Genomic DNA, 22,483 nt, shown 5'->3' with positions numbered 1-22,483 from the left:
TTGTAGTATAGTTTAACACTATATATGCACCTCCCAACTATTGGGATATATCTGTTTTTTCAGCGCAGGCACGTTTATTTATATTTTTTGGTTTATGCACGCAATGAAACGTGGTTAGCGTTTGCAGCTTATCTATATTTGTTTCACCTCACAGAGGCATCAGTCCATCTTTGGCTCACAAGACCCCCACATAATTAATCTGTACAGGTCATGTATGTGGTGAATTTCTGGGGCATTTCATCACATATAGATCAGAGATCGTACATATCTCTTTTATCCAATCAGGATCTCAGCTTGCCTGTGGACTGTGTAGGTGACAGGTGACTAGCTTGTATTATGAGTCCAATACTGCCCTAGAACATTGGCTCTCAATCTTTTTAAGACCAAAGCCCAGTACATTCTTCTAAAAACTTCCTTGTCCTAACAGTAAAAAATTAATTTTATATTCTCACAATAAAAATATGGGAATGCAAAACATATATTGAAATGCTGGAACGCTTTGGATGGGCTGAGTGTCATTATAGGGGGAATAGAGGTTGTGGAGTGTTCTCTCTCTTCTGGAGTAGCAGGTCCTTCAAGATATTCCTTTGCACTAATGTGTTACTTGCATGCCCTGTAAGTAATGCCACCCATCTCTTCGAAATATTTCTCTTATTGCTGTAATTTGCCGGGATATGTCTTTCTTTTTTCATTTATAAAAATGAACTACACTTATGTTTGTGCTTCAACAGGTCATTTTGCTTATAAGACTGTGTGACTTCTTTGTTACTGGGTCCCTCCCCTTATTGTTACCCTGTTGCCATTGCCTTGTCTCAAGTGTTTGGACATCTGCTGGAAGAACATTTTTCTGACCAGACCTCCACAAACTAAAATTCAGTACCCCAGTCCTATAGCAATGGTTGTCAACTTACGAGGTATAGGGGGCCTCAACAACTTCCAAAATGTACCAAAAGACCACATATTGCCTTCAGACCACATGTTGAGTCCCAAAGCCCTCTAGTAAACCAAAAACCTTTTTCGTTTAGAATTTAAATGTATATGTTAGATAACAAATCAGTAAGTGATCCTTCTTTTTACTGCTCAGATTTTTTATCAGCACATGTTTCTGCTCCGTGATTATCATCATCAAAAAATGTGTTAGTAAAAAAAAAAAAAAAAGAGAATGAAATATTTTCTATATTTTATAACAGTGCATTGGTGAAAATCCGTAACAAACGTCCTTTTGTGATTTCTCGATCCAATTTCCCCACTCTTGGGCGATATGCGGGACACTGGACAGGAGATGTAGAAAGCACATGGGAGCAGCTTTACTACACAATACCGGGTAAATTAGCTTTGATTACTGTAGGATCCATGATGTTCATTTTGTATACTAGCAATCTTACTATCAGCCTTGTTTTTTTATTTTTATGTCAGCTATCGTACTGTGTAATATCTATGGGATCCCTCTAGTGGGGGCAGACCTCTGTGGATTTGTCGGGGATGCCTCAGAGGAGCTATGTGTACGCTGGAGCCAAGTTGGAGCTTTTTATCCATTCATGAGAAATCACAACACTAAAGATGCGAAGGTGAGAAACAGAACAAGGTTGTCATCAGTGCATTTCCAAAACCAAATGATTGGCTTTTTCACAGGTTTCAACAACTATACCATAGCTAACGAGAAATACAGGATAGTGTCATGAATGTCACGTCTACCACAATATAGGTGCAGGTTTAGCTCGGTTTGCTTATATCACGTGACTGATCAGATCAATCACCTGCAGGTGAACACAGACAGGGGAAAAGCAACAGCCAACACTCGTGTGCTGGAATGAGGAACAGGAGGAGCACTAAGTGATCCTGACAGATAGGGATGAGCTTCGTGTTCGAGTCGAACCCATGTTCGACTCGAACATCGGCTGTTCGATCGTTCGCCGAATTGCGAACGTTATGGGCCGTTCGCGCTAAATTCGTGTGGCGCGTCACGGCCCATAATTCACTGCGGCATCGCAGTGCATTGCTGGCTGATGATTGGCCAAGCATGCACTATGACCCGCATGCTTGGCCAATCACAGCGCTGTCAGTAGAGAGAGCTGTAATTGGCCAAAGCCAGGGTGGCTTTGGCCAATTATGGCTCAGGGGATTTAGTACACACCCCACACTATATAAGGCCGCCTGCACGGCGGCCCTGTGTAGTGTGTGTTCCGGTGTGCTGAGAGATAGAGAGAGAGAGAGACAGTGTCATTTGATTTGAGTTAGATAGATTAGGCAGAACAGTCAGTCAGTTAGCTGCACTTACAGTGTATTGTGTATATATATGCATCCCAGGTGTTGCATATATATATATACACTGTATTCAGTTTAGCTAGATCTGTTCCTGTTATCTTCTATCTAGACTATTTACATTTAATGCAGTGCGTCCTGCTCACAGTGTTCAGCTAGATCCGTTCCTGTTAAATTCCTACTGACCGGCAGGCTTGTCTGGTTACAGTATATAAAGCTACCTGAAGAAAATTACAGGTGTTCTATTTGATCCTATTAGTACCACGGTCAGGCAGCTAGACTATTTACATTTAGTACAGTGCGTCCTGCTCACAGTGTTCAGCTAGATCCGTTCCTGTTATCTTCCTACTGACAGGCAGGCTTGTCTGGTTACAGTATATAAAGCTACCTGAAGAAAATTACAGGTGTTCTATTTGATCCTATTAGTACCACGGTCAGGCAGCTAGACTATTTACATTTAGTACAGTGCGTCCTGCTCACAGTGTACAGCTAGATCCGTTCCTGTTATCTTCCTACTGACAGGCAGGCTTGTCTGGTTACAGTATATAAAGCTACCTGAAGAAAATTACAGGTGTTCTATTTGATCCTATTAGTACCACGGTCAGGCAGCTAGACTATTTACATTTAGTACAGTGCGTCCTGCTCACAGTGTACAGCTAGATCCGTTCCTGTTATCTTCCTACTGACAGGCAGGCTTGTCTGGTTACAGTATATAAAGCTACCTGAAGAAAATTACAGGTGTTCTATTTGATCCTATTAGTACCACGGTCAGGCAGCTAGACTATTTACATTTAGTACAGTGCGTCCTGCTCACAGTGTACAGCTAGATCCGTTCCTGTTATCTTCCTAATGACAGGCAGGCTTGTCTGGTTACAGTATATAAAGCTACCTGAAGAAAATTACAGGTGTTCTATTTGATCCTATTAGTACCACGGTCAGGCAGCTAGACTATTTACATTTAGTACAGTGCGTCCTGCTCACAGTGTTCAGCTAGATCCGTTCCTCTTATCTTCCTACTGACAGGCAGGCTTGTCTGGTTACAGTATATAAAGCTACTTGAAGAAAATTACAGGTGTTCTATCCCAGCTTAGTGCAGCTACAGGCCATTAGTATGTCTGGAAGGCCAAGAAGGAGAGGCAGACAGTCACAAGCCAATAAGAGAGGGCAAGCAGGCTCTGTGTCTAGTGCTGGTCGTGGAGACGGTGCATCCTCATCAGCACGTGGCCATGGGACACGCTTGGCCTTTTTTTCGGCAGCTGGCCATGTTGAGCCGCAACATGCGGAAGACTTGGTCGAGTGGATGACCAAGCCGTCCTCATCCTCCTCATCCTCTCTCACCCATGCCCAGGGTGCTTTGTCTGGCAAAGCAGCGGCCTCTTCCCTCAGCTCAATGTCATCAGTGACTCCTTCCCTAGCTCCACCATGTCCTCATGAGGATTCCCTCGAACTGTTTGACCACAGTGTTGGGTACATGCTCCAGGAGGATGCCCAGCGTTTGGAAGGCTCTGATGACGATACTGAGCTCGATGAAGGCAGTAACATGAGCGCGGACAGAGGGGGTGCCCAAGAAGGACAGCAATCTGGCAGTCATGCTCCCCCTGCTGCAGCATACTGCCAGGTTTGCTCCAGTGATGAGGAGGGAGGGGATGATGAGGTCACTGACTCAACGTGGGTGCCTGATAGGAGAGAGGAGGAGGAGGAGGAGGAGGAGGAGGAGGAGGAGGAGGCGGCAGCACATCACCAACGAGGCAGGATGCCCTCCAGGGGCCAGCCTAAGGGCAGCACATTGACTGCATCACACCCCAAAGCTCCACATGTGCAGGGCGCTGCAGTCTCTGCGCGTTATTCAAAAAGTTCTTTGGTGTGGGCCTTTTTTGAGACGAGTGCATCAGATCGCACCGCTGCTATTTGCAACATATGTCTCAAGCGTATCTCGCGTGGCCAAAATATCTCCCGCTTGGGTACCACATGCTTGACCAGACATATGTTGACCTGCCATGCAGTTCGTTGGCAAGCGTATCTAAAAGACCCACACCAAAGAACAAAGAGGATCTCTCCTTGCTCCTCATCAGCTGAGATTTCCAACCCCACTAGACCTTCAGTCCTCTCTGAGACCTGCAGTGAGAGGAATGAAGGTGTAGAATTAGGTGTGTCACAGCCAAGTACTTGTGGGCAATCTGCTTTTGGTACACCGACGTCAGATTGTACCAGGCAAATTTCCCTGCCCCAGCTGCTGCACCGCCGAAAGAAGTTTGCTCCCAGCCATCCACATGCCCAGCGGTTGAATGCTAGCTTGGCAAAATTGCTAGCACTTCAACTGCTGCCTTTTCAGTTGGTAGACTCTGCCCCCTTCCGTGAGTTTGTGGAATGTGCGGTTCCTCAGTGGCAGGTACCCAAACGCCACTTTTTCTCACGGAAGGCGATTCCGGCTCTCTACCGGCATGTGGAAGGCAATGTCCATGCCTCGCTGGACAGGGCGGTCAGCGGTAAGGTGCATATTACCGCTGACTCATGGTCCAGCAGGCATGGACAGGGACGTTACCTAAGTTTCACGGCGCATTGGGTGACTCTGCTGGCAGCTGGGAAGGATGCAGGACAAGGTGCAGTAGTGTTGGAGGTTGTTCCGCCACCACGCCTCCAAAATGCTGATTGTGACACACCTCTCTCCTCCACCCCCTCCTCTTCTTCTTCCTCCATGGCCTCTTCCTCGGAACCAGCGGTGCTCCGTAGGCGTTCAAGGGGCTACGCAAGTACGCAGGCCAAAAGATGCCATGCGGTGCTTGAGCTGGTGTGCTTGGGGGACAGGAGCCACACTGGGGCAGAGGTTCTGTCAGCTCTGCAGGGGCAGGTTCAGAGGTGGTTGACGCCACGCCAACTTAAGGCAGGAATGGTGGTTTGCGACAATGGCACCAACCTCCTCTCTGCCCTCCGACAGGGACAAATGACCCATGTGCCCTGTTTGGCTCACGTCCTTAACTTGGTGGTGCAGCGGTTCTTGGGCAGGTACCCGGGCTTACAGGATGTCCTGAGGCAGGCCAGGAAAGTCTGTGTGCATTTCCGCCGGTCATATAATGCCAGTGCTCGGCTGACGGACCTCCAAAAGGAGTTTAACCTGCCCAAGAACCGCCTAATCTGTGACATGCCCACCAGGTGGAACTCAACGTTGGCCATGCTGCAGCGGCTGCACACGCAGCAGAGGGCCATAAATGAGTACCTGTGCGACTATGGCACCAGGACAGGGTCAGGGGAGCTTGGTTTTTTTTCCCCACGCCAGTGGGCCATGATCAGGGATGCATGCACTGTCCTGTCACCATTCGAGGAGGCCACGAGGATGGTGAGCAGTGACAGTGCATGCATCAGTGACACTGTCCCCCTTGTCCACCTGTTGGAGCACACGCTGCGTGGAATAATGGACAGGGCACTTGAGGCAGAACAGAGGCAGGAAGAGGAGGACTTCCTTAGCTCTCAAGGCCCCCTTTATCCAGACAGTGTTCCTGCGTGCCCGCCGATCACACAGGAAGAGGACGAGGAGGAAGAGGAGGAGGAGGAAGATTGTGTCAGTATGGAGGTGGAGCCTGGCACTCAGCATCAGCAGCAGTCTTTAAGGGATCAGTCCCAAGAAACACATGGACTTGTACGTGGCTGGGAGGAGGTGGCTGCGGACCATGTCGTTCTTAGTGACCCAGAGGACTCCGGACCGAATGCCTCAGCAAACCTACGCTGCATGGCCTCCCTGATCCTGCAAAGCCTGCGTAAGGATCCTCGTATTCGTGGTATCAAGGAGAAGGACCAATACTGGCTGGCAACCCTCCTTGATCCACGTTACAAGGGTAAGGTTGCGGACCTTATCTTGCCATCGCAGAGGGAGCAGAGGATGAAACATCTTCGGGAGGCCTTGCAGAAAGGTCTGTGCAACGCGTTCCCAGAGACTGGGAGGTTACAAACTCCTGTTTCTGGACAATGTGTTGCTGAGGCTTCGGTCAGTCAAAGAAGGAGCGGTGGAGAAGGTGGCCGTCTGACCGATGCGTTCAGACAATTTTTTGGTCCGCAGCCCCAAGGTATGATCGGTTCCAGCAACCATCGCCAGCGTCTGTTTTACATGGTGCAGGAATACCTAGGGGCAAGATCAGACTTGGACACCTTTCCCACCGAAAATCCTCTGGGTTACTGGGTCTTGAGGATGGATCACTGGCCAGAGCTTGCACAGTATGCAATTGAGCTACTGGCCTGTCCTGCATCCAGCGTTCTTTCGGAACGCACATTCAGTGCTGCTGGAGGCGTGGTAACCGATCACAGGGTGCGTCTGTCCACCGACTCGGTCGATCGGCTGACCTTCATAAAAATGAATGAGTCTTGGATCACCACCAGCTACCAAGCACCTGATGCTGATGTAACCGAATAATTTTTTTTGAAATCTCAGATCCCTTCAAAGACTGCCTATGCTGATGCTGAGTGACTATCCCTGAGTAATTATCCTCTTCCTCCTCAATCATCACGCTGATAGCTTGTTGCAGTGTTGTGGCACCAGCACCAGTGCCTAAGGCCCAATTTTTCTGCCCCTGTCTAACAGGGGCGTGTAATTACAATTTTTGATGCAATACTTTGCAGCAGGGCTCGTTCCTGCGTTCCAACTAGAGTGTCTGTGAGGGGTTGCAGTGTTGTGGCACCAGCACCAGTGCCTAAGGCCCAATTTTTCTGCCCCTGTCTAACAGGGGCGTGTAATTACAATTTTTGAAGCAATAATTTGCAGCAGGGCTCGTTCCTGCGTTCCAACTAGAGTGTCTGTGAGGGGTTGCAGTGTTGTGGCACCAGCACCAGTGCCTAAGGCCCAATTTTTCTGCCCCTGTCTAACAGGGGCGTGTAATTACAATTTTTGAAGCAATAATTTGCAGCAGGGCTCGTTCCTGCGTTCCAACTAGAGTGTCTGTGAGGGGTTGCAGTGTTGTGGCACCAGCACCAGTGCCTAAGGCCTAATTTTTCAGCTCCTGTTCAACAGGGGCATGTAATTACAATTCTTGATCTAATATTTCACAGCAGGGCCCTGTGAGGGCTTACAGTGTTGTGGCCACAGCAACACCTAAGGCCCAAATTTCTGCTGAGTATATAGGGCAGGACCCTACTTTCAAACATCTAACTTACAAACGACTCCTACTTGCAAACGGAAGGAGACAACAGGAAGTGAGATGAAATCTACCCCTAGGAAGGGAAATTCTCTCCTGTAAGAGTTAATATGGGAAAACAAGTTCTCCTTTCCACTGATGCTTTCCAATCCTTGTTCCACAAAAAAACCCAAATTTTCAAAAAACATTTTTCATTGGGACAAAAAAGTGAGGTGAAATCTTCTGAAGAGGAGGAAAGACAGCAAAACAAATGTCACAGGGGTGATAACCCTTCCCTATGTTTTCCAAAAAGCTTAGAAAAGATTTTTTGGCTGGAGCTAAACACGTTAAAAATGTTCAAAATTACAAACAGATTCTACTTAACAACAAACCTACAGTCCCTGTCTTGTTTGCACCGCCTGTATACTGCTGTTCAGAGTATATAGGGCCTGGTGGCCCCACACCTTTCCTTATTTTAATTTGGGTGCGGGGTTCCCCTTAATATCCATACAAGACCCAAAGGGACTGGTAATGGACTGGGGGGTACCCATGCCGTTTGTCTCACTGATTTTCATCCATATTGCCATGACCCGACATGACATTAAACCCGCAAGCAGTTTTAAATGAGATTTTTTCCTTTAAAAATGACATTTGGTGCAGGGACTGTTCTAAACATGGGAAACACGCGTCACTTTACAGGCATACTATAGACACCCCCCAGGTACGATATTTAAAGGAATATTTCACTTTTTTTTTTTTACTTTAAGCATCATTAAAATCACTGCTCCCGAAAAAACGGCCGTTTTTAAAAGTTTTTTTTGCATTGATACATGTCCCCTGGGGTAGGACCCGGGTCCCCAAACCCTTTTTAGGACAATACCATGCAAATTAGCCTTTAAAATGAGCACTTTTGATTTCGAACGTTCGAGTCCCATAGACGTCAATGGGGTTCTAACGTTCGTGCGAACTTTCGGTCCGTTCGCGGGTTCTGGTGCGAACCGAACCGGGGGGTGTTCGGCTCATCCCTACTGACAGAGTATTTGTTGGAAAAAAGTTAAAGCTCAACTCTAGTCAGATATACAAGGCTGGAGTGTGAGAGGAAGTTGCAGCATATGAAAGAAAAGAACGGCTGCATACCACAGGAATGTTCCAACAATGTTATTCCAAAAAATAGCAATAAACAGCCAACAAAGAGAGTGTTTGAACCCAGGAGGTGACGCGGGCATTTCACACTGACCTCAGTGCTTCTTCAAAACCTTTTGAAGAAGCACTGAGGTCAGTGTGAAATGCCCGCGTCACCTCCTGGGTTCAAACACTCTCGTTGTTGGCTGTTTATTGCTATTTTTTTTTAATAAAATCATTGGAACATTCGTGTGGTGTGCAGCCGTTCTTCCTATAGATCATTGGTGGCGGGCCGTGGCTTGCACCCAGCGCATTCAGACTGTAGTGACTGCTTGCCTGGATCAGTGTCTTCCTTGTTTGAATATGCAGCATAAGGAGCTAATCAGTTAATGTGATGACCGGAAGCATGTTGATAGGTGGAAAAAACTGCGACAGAGAGATGAGTTCATCATTGTGCTGCTTCTCATTTCACTGTCCATTTACATGCTGGGTTGGTCCAGGATGAACTGGGCTCAGAGGAGGCAAGGCCAAATGATGCTAGCCAGTAGACTGATTGAAGGTGAATATTGCAGCAAAAGCTGGTTTTGTTATTTTGTCTTTCATTAGGCTGTTCATTTCTGTCTTATTTTTGGCTGGAGTTCTGCTTCAAGAATTAAATGTTTACTATGCAGTGAATATACAGTCAGGTCCATAAATATTGGGACATCGACACAATTCTAATCTTTTTGGCTCTATACACCACCACAATGGATTTGAAATGAAACAAATAAGATGTGCTTTAACTGCAGACTTTCAGCTTTAATATGAGGGTATTTACATCCAAATCAGGTGAACGGTGTAGGAATTACAACAGTTTGTATATGTGCCTCCCACTTTTTAAGGGACCAAAAGTAATGGGACAGATTAACAATCATCCATCAAACTTTCACTTTTTAATATTTGGTTGCAAATCCTTTGCAGCCAATTACAGCCTGAAGTCTGAAACGCATAGACATCATCCAGATGCTGGGTTTCATCCCTGGTGATGCTCTCTCTGGCCTCTACTGCAACTGTCTTCAGTTCCTGCTTGTTCTTGGGGCATTTTCCCTTCAGTTTTGTCTTTAGCAAGTGAAATGCATGCTTAATCGGATTCAGGTCAGGTGATTGACTTGGCCATTGCATAACATTCCACTTCTTTCCCTTAAAGTCGTTGGTTGCTTTCGCAGTATACTTCGGGTCATTGTCCATCTGCACTGTGAAGCGCCGTCCAATGAGTTCTAAAGCATTTTGCTGAATATGAGCAGATATTATTGCCCGAAACACTTCAGAATTCATCCTGCTGCTTTTGTCAGCAGTCACATCATCAATAAATACAAGAGAACCAGTTCCATGGGCAGCTATACATGCCCACGCTATGACACTACCACCAACATGCTTCACTGATGAGGTGGTATGCTTTGGATCATGAGCAGTTCCTTTCCTTCTCCATACTCTTCTCTTCCCATCACTCTGGAACAAGTTGATCTTGGTTTCATCTGTCCATAGGATGTTGTTCCAGAAGGCTTTTTTAGATGTTGTTTTGCAAACTCTAATCTGGCCTTCCTGTTTTTGAGGCTCACCAATGGTTTACATCTTGTGGTGAACCCTCTGTATTCACTCTGGTGAAGTCTTCTCTTGATTGTTGACTTTGACACACATACACCTACCTCCTGGAGAGTGTTCTTGATCCGGCCAACTGTTGTGAAGGGTGTTTTCTTCACCAGGGAAAGAATTCTTCGGTCATCCACCACAGTTGTTTTCCGTAATCTTCCGGGTCTTTTGGTTTTGCTGAGCTCACCTTGTGTTCTTTCTTTTTAAGGATGTTCCAAACAGTTGATTTGGCCACACCTAATATTTGTGCTATCTCTCTGATGGGTTTGTTTTGTTTTTTCAGCCTAATGATGGCTTGCTTCACTGATAGTGAAAGCTCTTTGGATCTCATATTGAGAGTTGACAGTAACAGATTCCAAATGCAAATAGCACACTTGAAATTAACTTTGGACCTTTTATCTGCTCCTTGTAAATGGGATAATGAGGGAATAACACACACCTGGCCATGGAACAGCCGAGCAGCCAAGTGTCCCATTACTTTTGGTCCCTGAAAAAGTGGGAGGCACACATACAAACTGTTGTAATTCCTACACCGTTCACCTGATTTGGATGTAAATACCCTCAAATTAAAGCAGAAAGTCTGCAGTTAAAGCACATCTTGTTCCTTTTATTTCAAATCCATTATGGTGGTGTATAGAGCCAAAAAGATTAGAATTGTGTTGATGTCCCAATATTTATGGACCTGACTGTATATCATGTGCCAATGAAGAGAGAGATGCGTAATATTGCTAAAATGTATTGTTTAAAAATGCAAAGAAAAGGAATACAGGCATCAAATCGCCACCTTGGAGTGCTGCCAACCGTCAGTTAAACAATACATTTTAACGATATTACGCTATGAGTATCTCTCTCTTCATTGGCATATGATATACTTGTAGGATAAAGACCTTGCATACTTAAAGATTATTTCTGGTGAGTGGGGACCCAGGAGGGTGGCACGGAGTGACACTTATCTTCACAGACAGAAGTGGACACATTACTTTGCACCAAAGGACTTTATTTGTATTGCACCATAGGACTTTTTTCTATTTTATATGTTTGCACAGGCACTTTATATATTATTGTTCACTAATTTACTTGTATATTTAAGGGCAGCACTGAGTTTAATCATTTTGTATCATTCTTAAAGGCCCTTTACCTTATACGTCAGCAGCAGCCCATTGTTTAATAAGAGTTTGATCGAAAGCATTGAATCACTTATTGTACACACCATAGCACGGGCACTTATTTCTTTTTCGGTTAATTTAACTGCCACCCTCCTCCACTATACATTCCAGAGAAATCTGCCTCCTTAACCTGCCTCCCATATGATAGTGCTGGTGCTTTGTTATTGGCTGCTTGGGCACCCAGTGCTATCACATGGAGGTGCGGAGATATTCATTATCCCTGTGTCATGACTTGGAGCTTACAAATAGGGTGCAAAAGGAAGAGGAGTATGACTACTCTATGTTCTTGACTGGGAAGGCCATCGGTTAACCAAATGTGTTGCTTTTCCCTGCATGGGGAAAGCACAGGTTCTCTTAAAGTTTAGCATAATTTCGCTTTGCATTATTTTGTTCATTTGCATTTATGTCTCTGGATCAAAGCATTTTCTCCAAAATGTTTATCATACATTTCCAAATGTACACATGGCTACTGTTTATTGCAGCTCTACACAATAGTCTAATCCATAGTAATAAATACATATCCATCATATATGATGTTGCGCCAAAGCTGCTCCCATCTTCTGCTATCTTTGCTCAATATGCTTTTACAGCAAATATTTTAACAGGAGATGTATAACAGATTACATACACTATAATGTCTAAGATAAAAACTGACCTATTTATGTGTCTACTTTGTAATGGTTTTTGTTTCCTCCATTGTAGTCCCAGGAACCTTATTCTTTCAGCAAAACAGCTGTGGATGCAATACGAAAAGCTACACTAGCAAGATATATGCTGCTTCCCTATATGTACACATTGTTTTATAATTCTCACACGTCTGGGGAAACTGTGGTCCGAGCCCCATTTATGGAGTGAGTACCTTATCAGATTACAGTTTTGCTTGTTTAGATGTGGGTTCATTAACCTCTGCCTTGCCTCCCTCAGGTTCCCTCATGACCAAAACACATGGACAATTGATCGCCAGTTCATGTGGGGAGAGGCTCTTCTGATCACCCCAGTTGTGGAGCAGGGACAAACCACAGTGACGGGATATTTTCCTGCTGGAATGTGGTACAGTCCGGTCGGGGTGAGCTTTAACTTTATACACTACATCACCAGATAATAGACTGGAAGATCTGTAATGACACATTTTCCATATTGCTATGACAATGTTGAGTTTCTTCCACAAACATACCTGTCATAGAATCCTAGAGCCCTTGTACAGAATCTAAACAAGGGTTTAGATTCTGTATGTTATGCCCTGTACACACGACTGGTTTTCCCGTCGGAATAAACGCTGAAGGTTTTTCCGACAGAGTTCCGACGGAATTCCGCTCAAGCTGTCTTGCATACACACTGTCACACCAAATTCCGACCATCCAGAATGCGGTGACGTACAACACGTACAACGGGACTAGAAAACGGAAGTTCAGTAGCCAGTAGCCAATAGCTTCCATCTCGTACTTGCTTCAGAGCGTGCGTCGTTTTTGGTACATCAGAACAGCATACAGACGAGCGGTTTTCCCAATAGGAATTGGTTCAGTCGGAAAAATTTAGAACATGTACTCTTTCTAGATCCGTCAGCATTTTCAATGTAAAAAGTCCGATGGGGCATACACATGATCGGAATATACGATGAAAAGCTCCCGTCGGACTTTTTCTGTCAGACATTCCGCTCATGTGTACACGGCATAACAGAGGTTTAGATCCTTGTATCTCACTGAACATCCTTGGTGGTTCTTTTCATCATGTACACTGTTCATTTTCAGCTCAAAGCAGTATGCTAACTCAAAAGACCTAGTAGGAGTAGGAAACAGCAGATTTTAAATCCCCATAGAATCCACAGAGTGCACATATAAGACTTTATGGAAGTCAAAAGCTTTATTTGGACAAAGGCATTGTTCAGCACAGGATACATCTAATATCTGGACCTGCTTCATGTTCATTAATTCTGCTGATACAAAAAAGCATTCCAATAGTAAATGTATATAGAAGTGTTTAAGGAATTAAAAAGTCGAGCATGCTGGCTCTCTATTAGATCTTAAAGATGATAAAAAGCTGGGTTTTTCAACTGGGGTTCTGTGGAAACCCTAGATCCAAAGGGGCTCCACTGCTATTGTGGCAGATTTGTATTTGTCGAACAGTGTTTTCACTTTTTCCCCTGCAGCTAATTGATATCAGGACAAAGGGGACTTTTTGCGTGATGTTATCAGGGAGCCAGAACTATAAACATAGGCTTATAATCATTTTGGCTGTTTGGTGATGTCACACCAAGATTCCCCATCGTCTTGAAACCATCCGCTGCCCAAAGTCCTTGTGAACTTTCCTCCCTGCCTGTGTGGTCACTGGTGCTTGCACAGTGGAAACCCATCTCTTGTCCAACCTGTGCAGAGGGGAGAATAGTGTGGGAGGTGAGAAGTGTGGGTAGTGCACAGCAAGGTAGTTAAGAAGGGAAAAGAAAGGCCTCCTGTGACAGCTTAGGGTTCCTGTGCAAGGGTCGTGAGAGAAAAGGGATGGCAGAGGCCTACATAGGTGTTCCATTAGGCAGCTTGCAGGTCACCGACCTCTGGCATATTTATCCATTACACAGCATAAACAGTTTTCTCTGAACACCAATGCAAAGTTGGAATTTTGCACTGGTCACTAATGCAAAGTAAGGTCTGCAGTGGGCACCATTGAAAAGGTATTGTTCTTACAGAACATGATTCAAATTCCATGTCTTTTTGTGACTTTGTCATTCAGATATTAATATTTAATTCTGTTTTATATTTTATTATATATAAGAATTGATGGGCTAAGTGGGTACCTCATCGCTAGATTATAGAAGATGTTGGTAGAACGGTTTGATCAGACTTTACCGGGACCAGTGAAGGACATTTATAACATCATTATAAATATTGTCTTTATTACAAAAATGTAAAAAATCTTTACACATATACAAATAAAACCAAAGGGAATGGCTCAAATCAATATGATCAAGATGATAATTAAACAATATATCTCTATATCTAAGTCAGGAGGTCAACACGTTTCACATCTTTGCTTCCGCAGGACCTCAATTCCTTTAACTGTAAATAGAGATCTTAATCAAAGAACATAACTATTAATCATATTTATATCATAATTTTGTCAGGTAAAAATGCAATATATATATATATATATATATATATATATCTTTTCCTACACCAGCCCATGCATCAAAGATCACATACAATTTGAGAAGAGCCTAAGTGAGTACACTGCTCACATTTTTGTAAAAATTTTATTATACCTTTTCATGTGACAACACTGAAGAAATGACACTTTGCTACAATGTAAAGTAGTGAGTGTACAGCTTGTATGACAGTGTCAATTTGCTATGCCCTGAAAATAACCTAACACACAGCCATTAAGGTTTAAACCGCTGGCAACAAAAGTGAGTACACCCCTAAGTGAAAATGTCCAAATTGGGCCCAATTAGCCATTTTTCCTCCCCGGTGACATGTGACTTGTTAGTGTTACAAGATCTCAGTTGTGTAACATTTGGTGTAATCGCTCTCATACTGGTCACTGGAAGTTCAACATGGCATTTAATGGCAAAGAACTCTCTGAAGATTTGAAAAAAAGAATTGTTGCTCTACATAAAGATGGCCTAGGCTATAAGAAGATTGCCCAGACCCTAAAACTGAGCTGCAGCACAGTGGCCAAGACCATACACCGGTTTACCAGGACAGGTACCACTCAGAACAGGACTTGCCATGGTCGACCAAAGAAGTTGAGTGCCTGTACTCAGCGTCATATGCAGAGGTTGTCTTTGGGGAAATAGACCTATGAGTGCTGCCAGCATTTCTGCAGAGGTTGAAGGGGTGGGGGGAGGTCAGCCTGTCAGTGCTCAGACCATACGCCGCACACTGCATCAAATTGGTCTGCATGGCTGTCATCCCAGAAGGAAGCCTCTTCTAAAGACAATGCACAAGAAAACCCGCAAACAGTTTTCATGAAGACAAGCAGACAAAGGGCATGGATTACTGGAACCATGTCCTGTGGTCTGATGAGACCAAGATAAACTTATTTGGTTCAGATGGTGTCAAGCGTTTGTATTGGCAACCAGTTGAGGAGTACAAAGACAAGAGTGTCTTGCCTACAGTCAAGCATGGTGGTGGGAGTGTCATGGTCTGGGGCTGCATGAGTGCTGCCGGCACTGGGGAGCTACAGTTAATTGAGGGAACCATGAATGCCACATGTACTGTGACATACTGAAGCAGAGCATAATCCCCTCCCTTTGGAGACGGGGGCCGCAGGGCAATATTCCAACATGATAACGACCCCAAACACACCTCCAAGATGACCACTGCCTTGCTAAAGAAGCTGAGGGTAAAGGCGATGGACTGGCCAAGCATGTCTCCAGACCTAAACCCTATTGAGCATCTGTGGGGCATCTTCAATCAGAAGGTGAGGGAGGGCAAGGTCTCTAACATCCACCATCTCCGTGTATCGTCATGGAGGAGTGGAAGAGGACTCTAGTGGCAACCCGTGAAGCTCTGGTGAACTCCATGCCCAAGAGGGTTAAGGCAGTGCTGGAAATTAATGGTGGCCACACAAAATATTGACACTTTGGGCCCAATTTGGACATTAGCACTTAGGGGTATACTCACTTTTCTTGCCAGTGGTTTAGACAATGGCTGTGTGTTGAGTTATTTTGAGGGGGACAGCAAATTTACACTGTTATACAAGCTGTACACTCACTACTTTACATTGTGGCAAAGTGTAATTTTTTCAGTGTTGTCACATGAAAAGATATAATAAAATATTTACAAAAATGTGAGGGGTGTACTCATTTTTATGAGATACTGTGTAATATATATATATATATATATATATATATATATATATATATATATATATATATATATATATATATATATATATATATATATATATATAAAAATGTCCAGATAATCCCATGCAGAGAAAAAATGAGCAAGAGGTTGGTAAATTATGGTGGGGGACTATACCTGTGCTAGAACAATACCTCAGCAAAGGACAATATGTACTTACTAAGATTATAATCCCAAAAGTGGAAAAGTGGAAACAGTCATCCTTAACTCAAAGTAGGGAGCTATATAGCTAGTGCGTCTGCCTACCACCTATGGTGTCAGAAAAAAGGAAAAACAATCTGACTACAATATACTAAATCAATGCCATTTAGATTCTCAGGATCACACATTTACCCCAATGGTATTCCAGATGGCAAGCAATAATAATGATTAGTTCCAAGAATCCTGCAGTATTTCAAATTGGGAGGTAAGTGTCTGGGAATAAAGGTTGCAACATAAGTCACTAATCTCGTTTCCTCAATATTCTTTATTGCTTTCTATAAGACCTATTCAATACAACCCACAGTTATATTTGACACTTACCAGCCACCTTGCATCAAAACTTGTGTGTCAAAATTGCCTTTACTATGCCACAAAGAGCTGCCTTCTAATCCTTCTTTCCTTTATAATCCACCAGGGTTCTATGGGAAGTACAGTGGACATATTGTCATCTCATCTAAAGGACAAGGTTCCTATAATATACTATATAACCAAAAGTCTGCAGCACTTACCTCTATATGCTTCTAACAGCATAGCACCTTCCACCACAACTCCTCTCTGCAGACTGACACAATTTAAACAGATATTGGTGCCAAAGTGGCTTCCTAATTGCAGATAGTATCAGGTGTGATTAGGGGAATGCCTGGTTCAGCTTCCCCATGTCCTAAAGCATGTCATGTAATGAATCCTATTCACCACAGCTACACTAGCGCATGTGCAGACGCCAACGCCAACAGAACAGTAACCGAAAGTATGCGCATGCACGATAGAGCAAATATCGCAATCTTGGCCAGCAGATCTCGAGCTCCCATATAGAAGACAACAGAGCGCAACCCCCACTGTAATAGGAGCGCTTCTTGTTATCCAGCAACCACCATGTCTATCTTGCAATTAATGTATGGCAGACCCTGCCATGGTCAATATTATATAACACCTACATATTCTGAGTGCCAGCCACAATACGCCAAATATAAATGTAATAATAGTAATCTTTACTATACAGTTCAAAAATGCCATAAAACCTAATTTAATGGCATTTTTGAACTGAAATGTTTGATGAAATAAAAAAGATGATCTTATGCCGAGTACCAAACACGATATCCTTTAAAATTGTGCACAAACGTGCAGCAGCGACAAACTACATTTTTAAAAGCCTTTACCACTTTAGATTTACAGAGGAGGTCTACTGCTAAAATTTACTGCCCTCAATCTGACCTTCGTGGTGATACCTCACATGCATGATGCATACATATGCCAGACTGATACTTGCGTTTGCCTTTGCATGTAAGCACGGGGGGACAGGGGTGCTTTTTTTTTATTAATATTTATTTTGCTTTTTTATTTTTAAACTGTTCCTTTCATTTTTTTTAATCATTTTTATTGTTATCTCAGGGAATGTAAATATCCCCTATGATATCAATAGTTAGTGACAGGTACTCTTTTTTGAAAAAATTGGAGTCTATTAGACCCTAGATCTCTCCTCTGCCCTCAAAGCATCTGACCACACCAAGATCGGTGTGATAAAATGCGAAAGATGATTGGAGCCATTCTGGTCTCTGATCAGCTCTATGGTCAGCTGGTGGAACCTGAATTCTCGGGTTCCCTGTTGGGACAGGAGAGCCCGAGAAAACCATGGAAGACGGTGGGGGTGGGGGTGGGGATGTTCCCTCTCACTGCTTGTAAAAGCAGTCTAGAGGTTAATTAGCTGCTAGGATTGCTTTTAAATGAAAGCGGACCGCTGGCTGAAAAGAATGATACCAAGATGATACCTAAACCTGCAGGCATCATTCTGGTATAACCACAAAACCTACCAGTACGTCGCTGGTCCTTGTTGGGCATACCTTTCATACAGCCGGCTCACTGCATTTGCGTTGGGAAGGTGGGCCACAGCACCGTCTGGAAACAGAAGGGCTGTGACGATCTCTTCCCTGGAATTTGAGGAAGGATCCAGTCCGTCCTGAAGCTTTGTATAGCACAAAAGCATTCAGCAGAGCCAATTGAAATAAGTATACAGACACTTTTTTGTTCCAGCGTCTGGCCTTACGGGCAATTAGTTACAGCGCCAACAACTGGTCGTTGAGGTCCACCCCTCCCATATTAAGCTTCTATTCATGGACACAGAGGGGTTTCTCCACAACACCAGTCGCCGCAGAAATTTGGACTGTTGTTTCTGCGTGAAGGGAGGACAGAACGAAAACATTCTGTGAATCCCTCCACTTCACTGCTAACAAATTATTACACTTCAAGCAGCTCTCTTCCCCCGTCTAAGTCGGGATTCTATAAGTCGTTGGGGGAAGCGATTAGATGGCATGGTGCCACATGCGCCTATTCCATAATCAAAAAGGTGACTAAAAAGTGGCACGCTCGTGTAATGATTGTCCACGTACAAGTGGTACCCCTTTTCCGAATAAGGGTGACACCAAGTCCCACACAATCTTACCAGCACTCCCTTTGTAGTCTGGGCAGTTCTCCGGCTCTACGTGACTATCTTTTCCCTTGTAAACCATAAAACTATATGTATAGCCTGTTGCCCTGTCACAGAGCTTATACATCTTGACAACATATCTGGCACGCTTGCTGGGAAGATACTGTTTGACAGACAAGCGGCCAGAAAACGTAATCAGGGACTCATCAATGCAGACAACTTGATCGGGAGTAAACAAGGCTGCAAACTGTTGGTTGAAGTGGTTTATGAGGGGCCGAATCTTGTAGAGCCGATCAAATTCAGGGTCATTGAAGTGCATGAACCGCAAGATCTGCTTGTATCGTGTCCTGGTCATGGAGGAAGAGAACATGGGCATATGGTGCATTGGGTCAGTGGACCAATATGACCGCAACTCACTCTTTTTAGTTATGCCCATGAGGAGGGATAGACCCAGGAAGGTCTTAAATTTGGAGACCATAATAGGTCTCCAATCTCTGGCAAGGGTCAACTGGGGATTAGTGGCGATGAATTGACCAGCATACATATTGCTTTGGTCCACAATAGATTTATAGATATCTTCCTTGAAAAAATGTGAATAAAAATCAAGTGACGTAAAATCAACTGTTTCCACCGGAATTCCGGGTTGGCCAGTGAATGGGGGAAATACAGGTGCTTCAGAAGTGGTGGGCTCCCAATTAGGATTGGCGAATGCAACAGGAAGAGCACTATGGGCTCGACGGGCCTGTGTTTGTCTTCTTCTTGGTGGCAGCATGCTAGCCACCTCACCAGCTTGAACTGCACTTATGGGACTCGCCATGTCACCAAGTGCAGTGCTGGAAGTACGACCAGGATGTACTAGGCCGCTAGTGCTTGCCAGTTCACTAGAAGGATGAACGGCACTAATACTGGCTCTCTGCTCCATACGAGAACCCATGCCGATCTTGCACCTCAACGACAGCAGAAGAACGGGGTCGGGTACGCCCGACCTTGGCAGGGACCACAACTCCGTCGTCAGAGCTATCTGTCAGGGTGCCGTTGCTGTCTACCGGTTTGTATTCTGAGCCTGAATCTGACAGATGAGTGACTTCCTCTTCACTGTCTGTCATGCTCAGAAACGTGTAGGCCTTTTCACTACTGTACCTTCGATTTGACATTTTGGTCTCTAAATTTACTGGTACAGTAGTGAGACTTGCAGGAAAAAGAACTCCTGACTGTCAGCGACTGCTTCAAGCGCTACAAAAAAAACTGTTAGCGTTCACAGGGATCAGGCCTGACTCTGCAAACGCTGCAGTTATGTTTGTTGTGTTTTGTAAGTGAAAGTAATCGATTGATACTGCACTTGGGTGGGCTGGGCTGGGCAGAGGGTCTAAATGCAGGTGCTAGCAGGTATCTGGTCTGATCCCGATAACACTGCGTATTTGGGAACCCTAAACTGCTGGGGACGCTAGAATAGATCTGATCAGATCAGGTATCCATCCGTTCAGACACTATACTACTAAGGGAGGTGTATGGTATGTGCGTGGGTGTTAGCGCTACTGGCACTAATCTGATGCTGCCTGGGGAGACACAGACCCTATCTGACATTAAAACCTAACTGATATCACCCGCCGGGTGATCAGGGGGTTAAACCTTTATTTGGGTAATATACGGCGGGTGCCCTGACCCTATAAAAAATAACTAGCTAACCAACGTCACCCGTGACACTTAATACAGTGATCACTGGTGACAGGGGGTGATCAAGGGGTTAAATCTTGGTTAGGGGGACCCTAGACCTATCTGGGCCTACACTAAGTACCCTATTGCCCTGTACACACGGTCGGACTTTCCAACAGAATATGTGTGATCGGAGCTTGTTGTCGGAAATTCCGACCGTGTGTGGGCTCCATCGGACTTTTTCCATCGGAATTTCCGACACACAAAGTTTGAGAGCAGGATATAAAATTTTCCGACAACAAAATCCGTTCGCGTAAATTCCGACCGTGTGTGGACAATTCCGACGCACAAAGTGCCATGCATGCTCAGAATAAATTAAGAGACGAAAGCTATTGGCTACTGCCCCGTTTATAGTCTTGACGTACGTGTTTTACGTCACCGCGTTTAGAACGATCGGATTTTCCGACAACTTTGTGCAACCGTGTGTATGCAAAACAAGTTTGAGCCAACATCCGTCTGAAAAAATCCATGGATTTTGTTGTCGGAGTGTCTGATCAATGTCCAATCGTGTGTACAGGGCATAACACTGATTTTTGTCGCTAATGACACCAGTACAGTGATCAAAATAAAATATGAACACTGCACTGGGTGACACAGTGACAGGGGGTGAATAGGTTAACTGGGGGGGGCGATCGGGGGGTTATCGGGGGGTGGCAAGTGTACCTACATGAAATGGTGTCAGTGTAGTGTTGGTGCACTTACTCTGAGATGTTGTCAATTCCCCTGCTGTGTTTACACTTACACATGCAGGGGAAGGATCTCATTTGCCAGGAGCGATTACCAGGTCCAGGCCAGATACCATTGGCCTGGGGATTGATCGATTCTGCATTGAATCTAATCGTTGCGGCTGCGCGACGTTTAGCTACGATGCTTTGCGCAACCGGGCCAATCTGCCGCAGTGTAACTGCGGCGGCTGGTCCGGAACCAGTTAACCTGACATGTTTCGCCTAGTAGCTTCATCAGGGGATATACGAATTGCAAAGTGTCTTTGAACTGTATAGAAATCACAGAAAAAAACAGAACATAATGAGTATGAAAAACGCAACAAAAATACATTATATTGTCCACAGAAACACATTAATAACAATTAGTAACAGTTGCCAAGTGCTCTTCCCAAAGGAAGGGGAAACCTACCGCCTCAAAAGACTCCCGGAGGGGCCACCACCAACAAAGGACCAACCAAAAGGGGAAATGGGCCCTGCGCGGCCACAGATGGCACAAAAAGACCAGGCTGAAAAGTACAATAAAGTATATATGTATGAAAGGATCTAAACAGGTTATAGTTATATATATGAATATATATGTAGAATTGGCATCAAATTCACGGGAGAGTGCCCAAAGTATACTTACTTAAAAAGCAAGCAAATGCAGAGCATACGGTGGAAAGCAACTAAGATGTGGGTTGAATTATATCCAGTATAATACAAAAAAGACAAAACAAAAATTCCCCAGGGGGTTTTTTAGGCAGCAATACATTGAATATTATTGTAACAATAAAGTAAATCAAGTTCATAAGGAATTCGAATATACAACAAATTTATTATAAAATACAGACTCTGCTTCACGTGTAACAAACATCAGCATAAAACATCAACCATGGCTAAAAGGGCCCCCAGATGAATGGCATATCATCAAATTATTATCCACATGAATACCCCAATGCATTTCGACCCATTGGTCTTCTTCAGGGGGATTTAGATTCATTGAGTGGATGATATGGTGGAGATGCACCACACAAACCAGATTGTTTAAAAACATGAAGGACCAGAGATCCCAAAGACCACACGTATCCCTCCGTGCCCCACAGGCACATCTGCAGTCCATCGGACTTACAAGGGGCCACACACTTGGACGGGGGGGAGGCCGGGGGGCGAGGCACCTGCCATTGTATATGAAGGACTTGGTTATAAACCTTAGTAATAATATTCTAAAAGTATCTAAAAGTATCTAGTGCCGTAGGGCAATAACTGATTAGCCCTCACTGAGGTAGTTGTTTGTATATATGTATATATC

The 22,483-nt window shown here is 44.4% G+C and overlaps 1 protein-coding gene across 2 annotated transcripts in view; it reads left to right on the top strand.

The window, feature by feature from the left end:
- The window catches only part of LOC141114481 (lysosomal alpha-glucosidase-like), a 321,841-nt gene that overhangs the window by 227,347 nt on the left and 72,011 nt on the right, over nucleotides 1-22,483 (top strand). For both annotated transcript variants that reach the window (XM_073608186.1, XM_073608187.1), the window contains 4 exons: nucleotides 1,191-1,324; nucleotides 1,417-1,568; nucleotides 11,981-12,129; nucleotides 12,203-12,344. In XM_073608186.1, the coding sequence (XP_073464287.1) occupies nucleotides 1,191-1,324; nucleotides 1,417-1,568; nucleotides 11,981-12,129; nucleotides 12,203-12,344 (577 nt within the window). The remainder of the gene's footprint in view (nucleotides 1-1,190; nucleotides 1,325-1,416; nucleotides 1,569-11,980; nucleotides 12,130-12,202; nucleotides 12,345-22,483) is intronic.

The sequence above is a fragment of the Aquarana catesbeiana genome, linkage group LG12 (genome assembly GCF_042186555.1).
Source record: "Aquarana catesbeiana isolate 2022-GZ linkage group LG12, ASM4218655v1, whole genome shotgun sequence".
In the NCBI taxonomy this organism is placed as follows: Eukaryota; Metazoa; Chordata; class Amphibia; order Anura; family Ranidae; genus Aquarana; species Aquarana catesbeiana.
The sequence above is the reverse complement of the archived record's forward strand: the minus strand, read 5'-3'. Positions and strand labels throughout refer to the sequence as shown.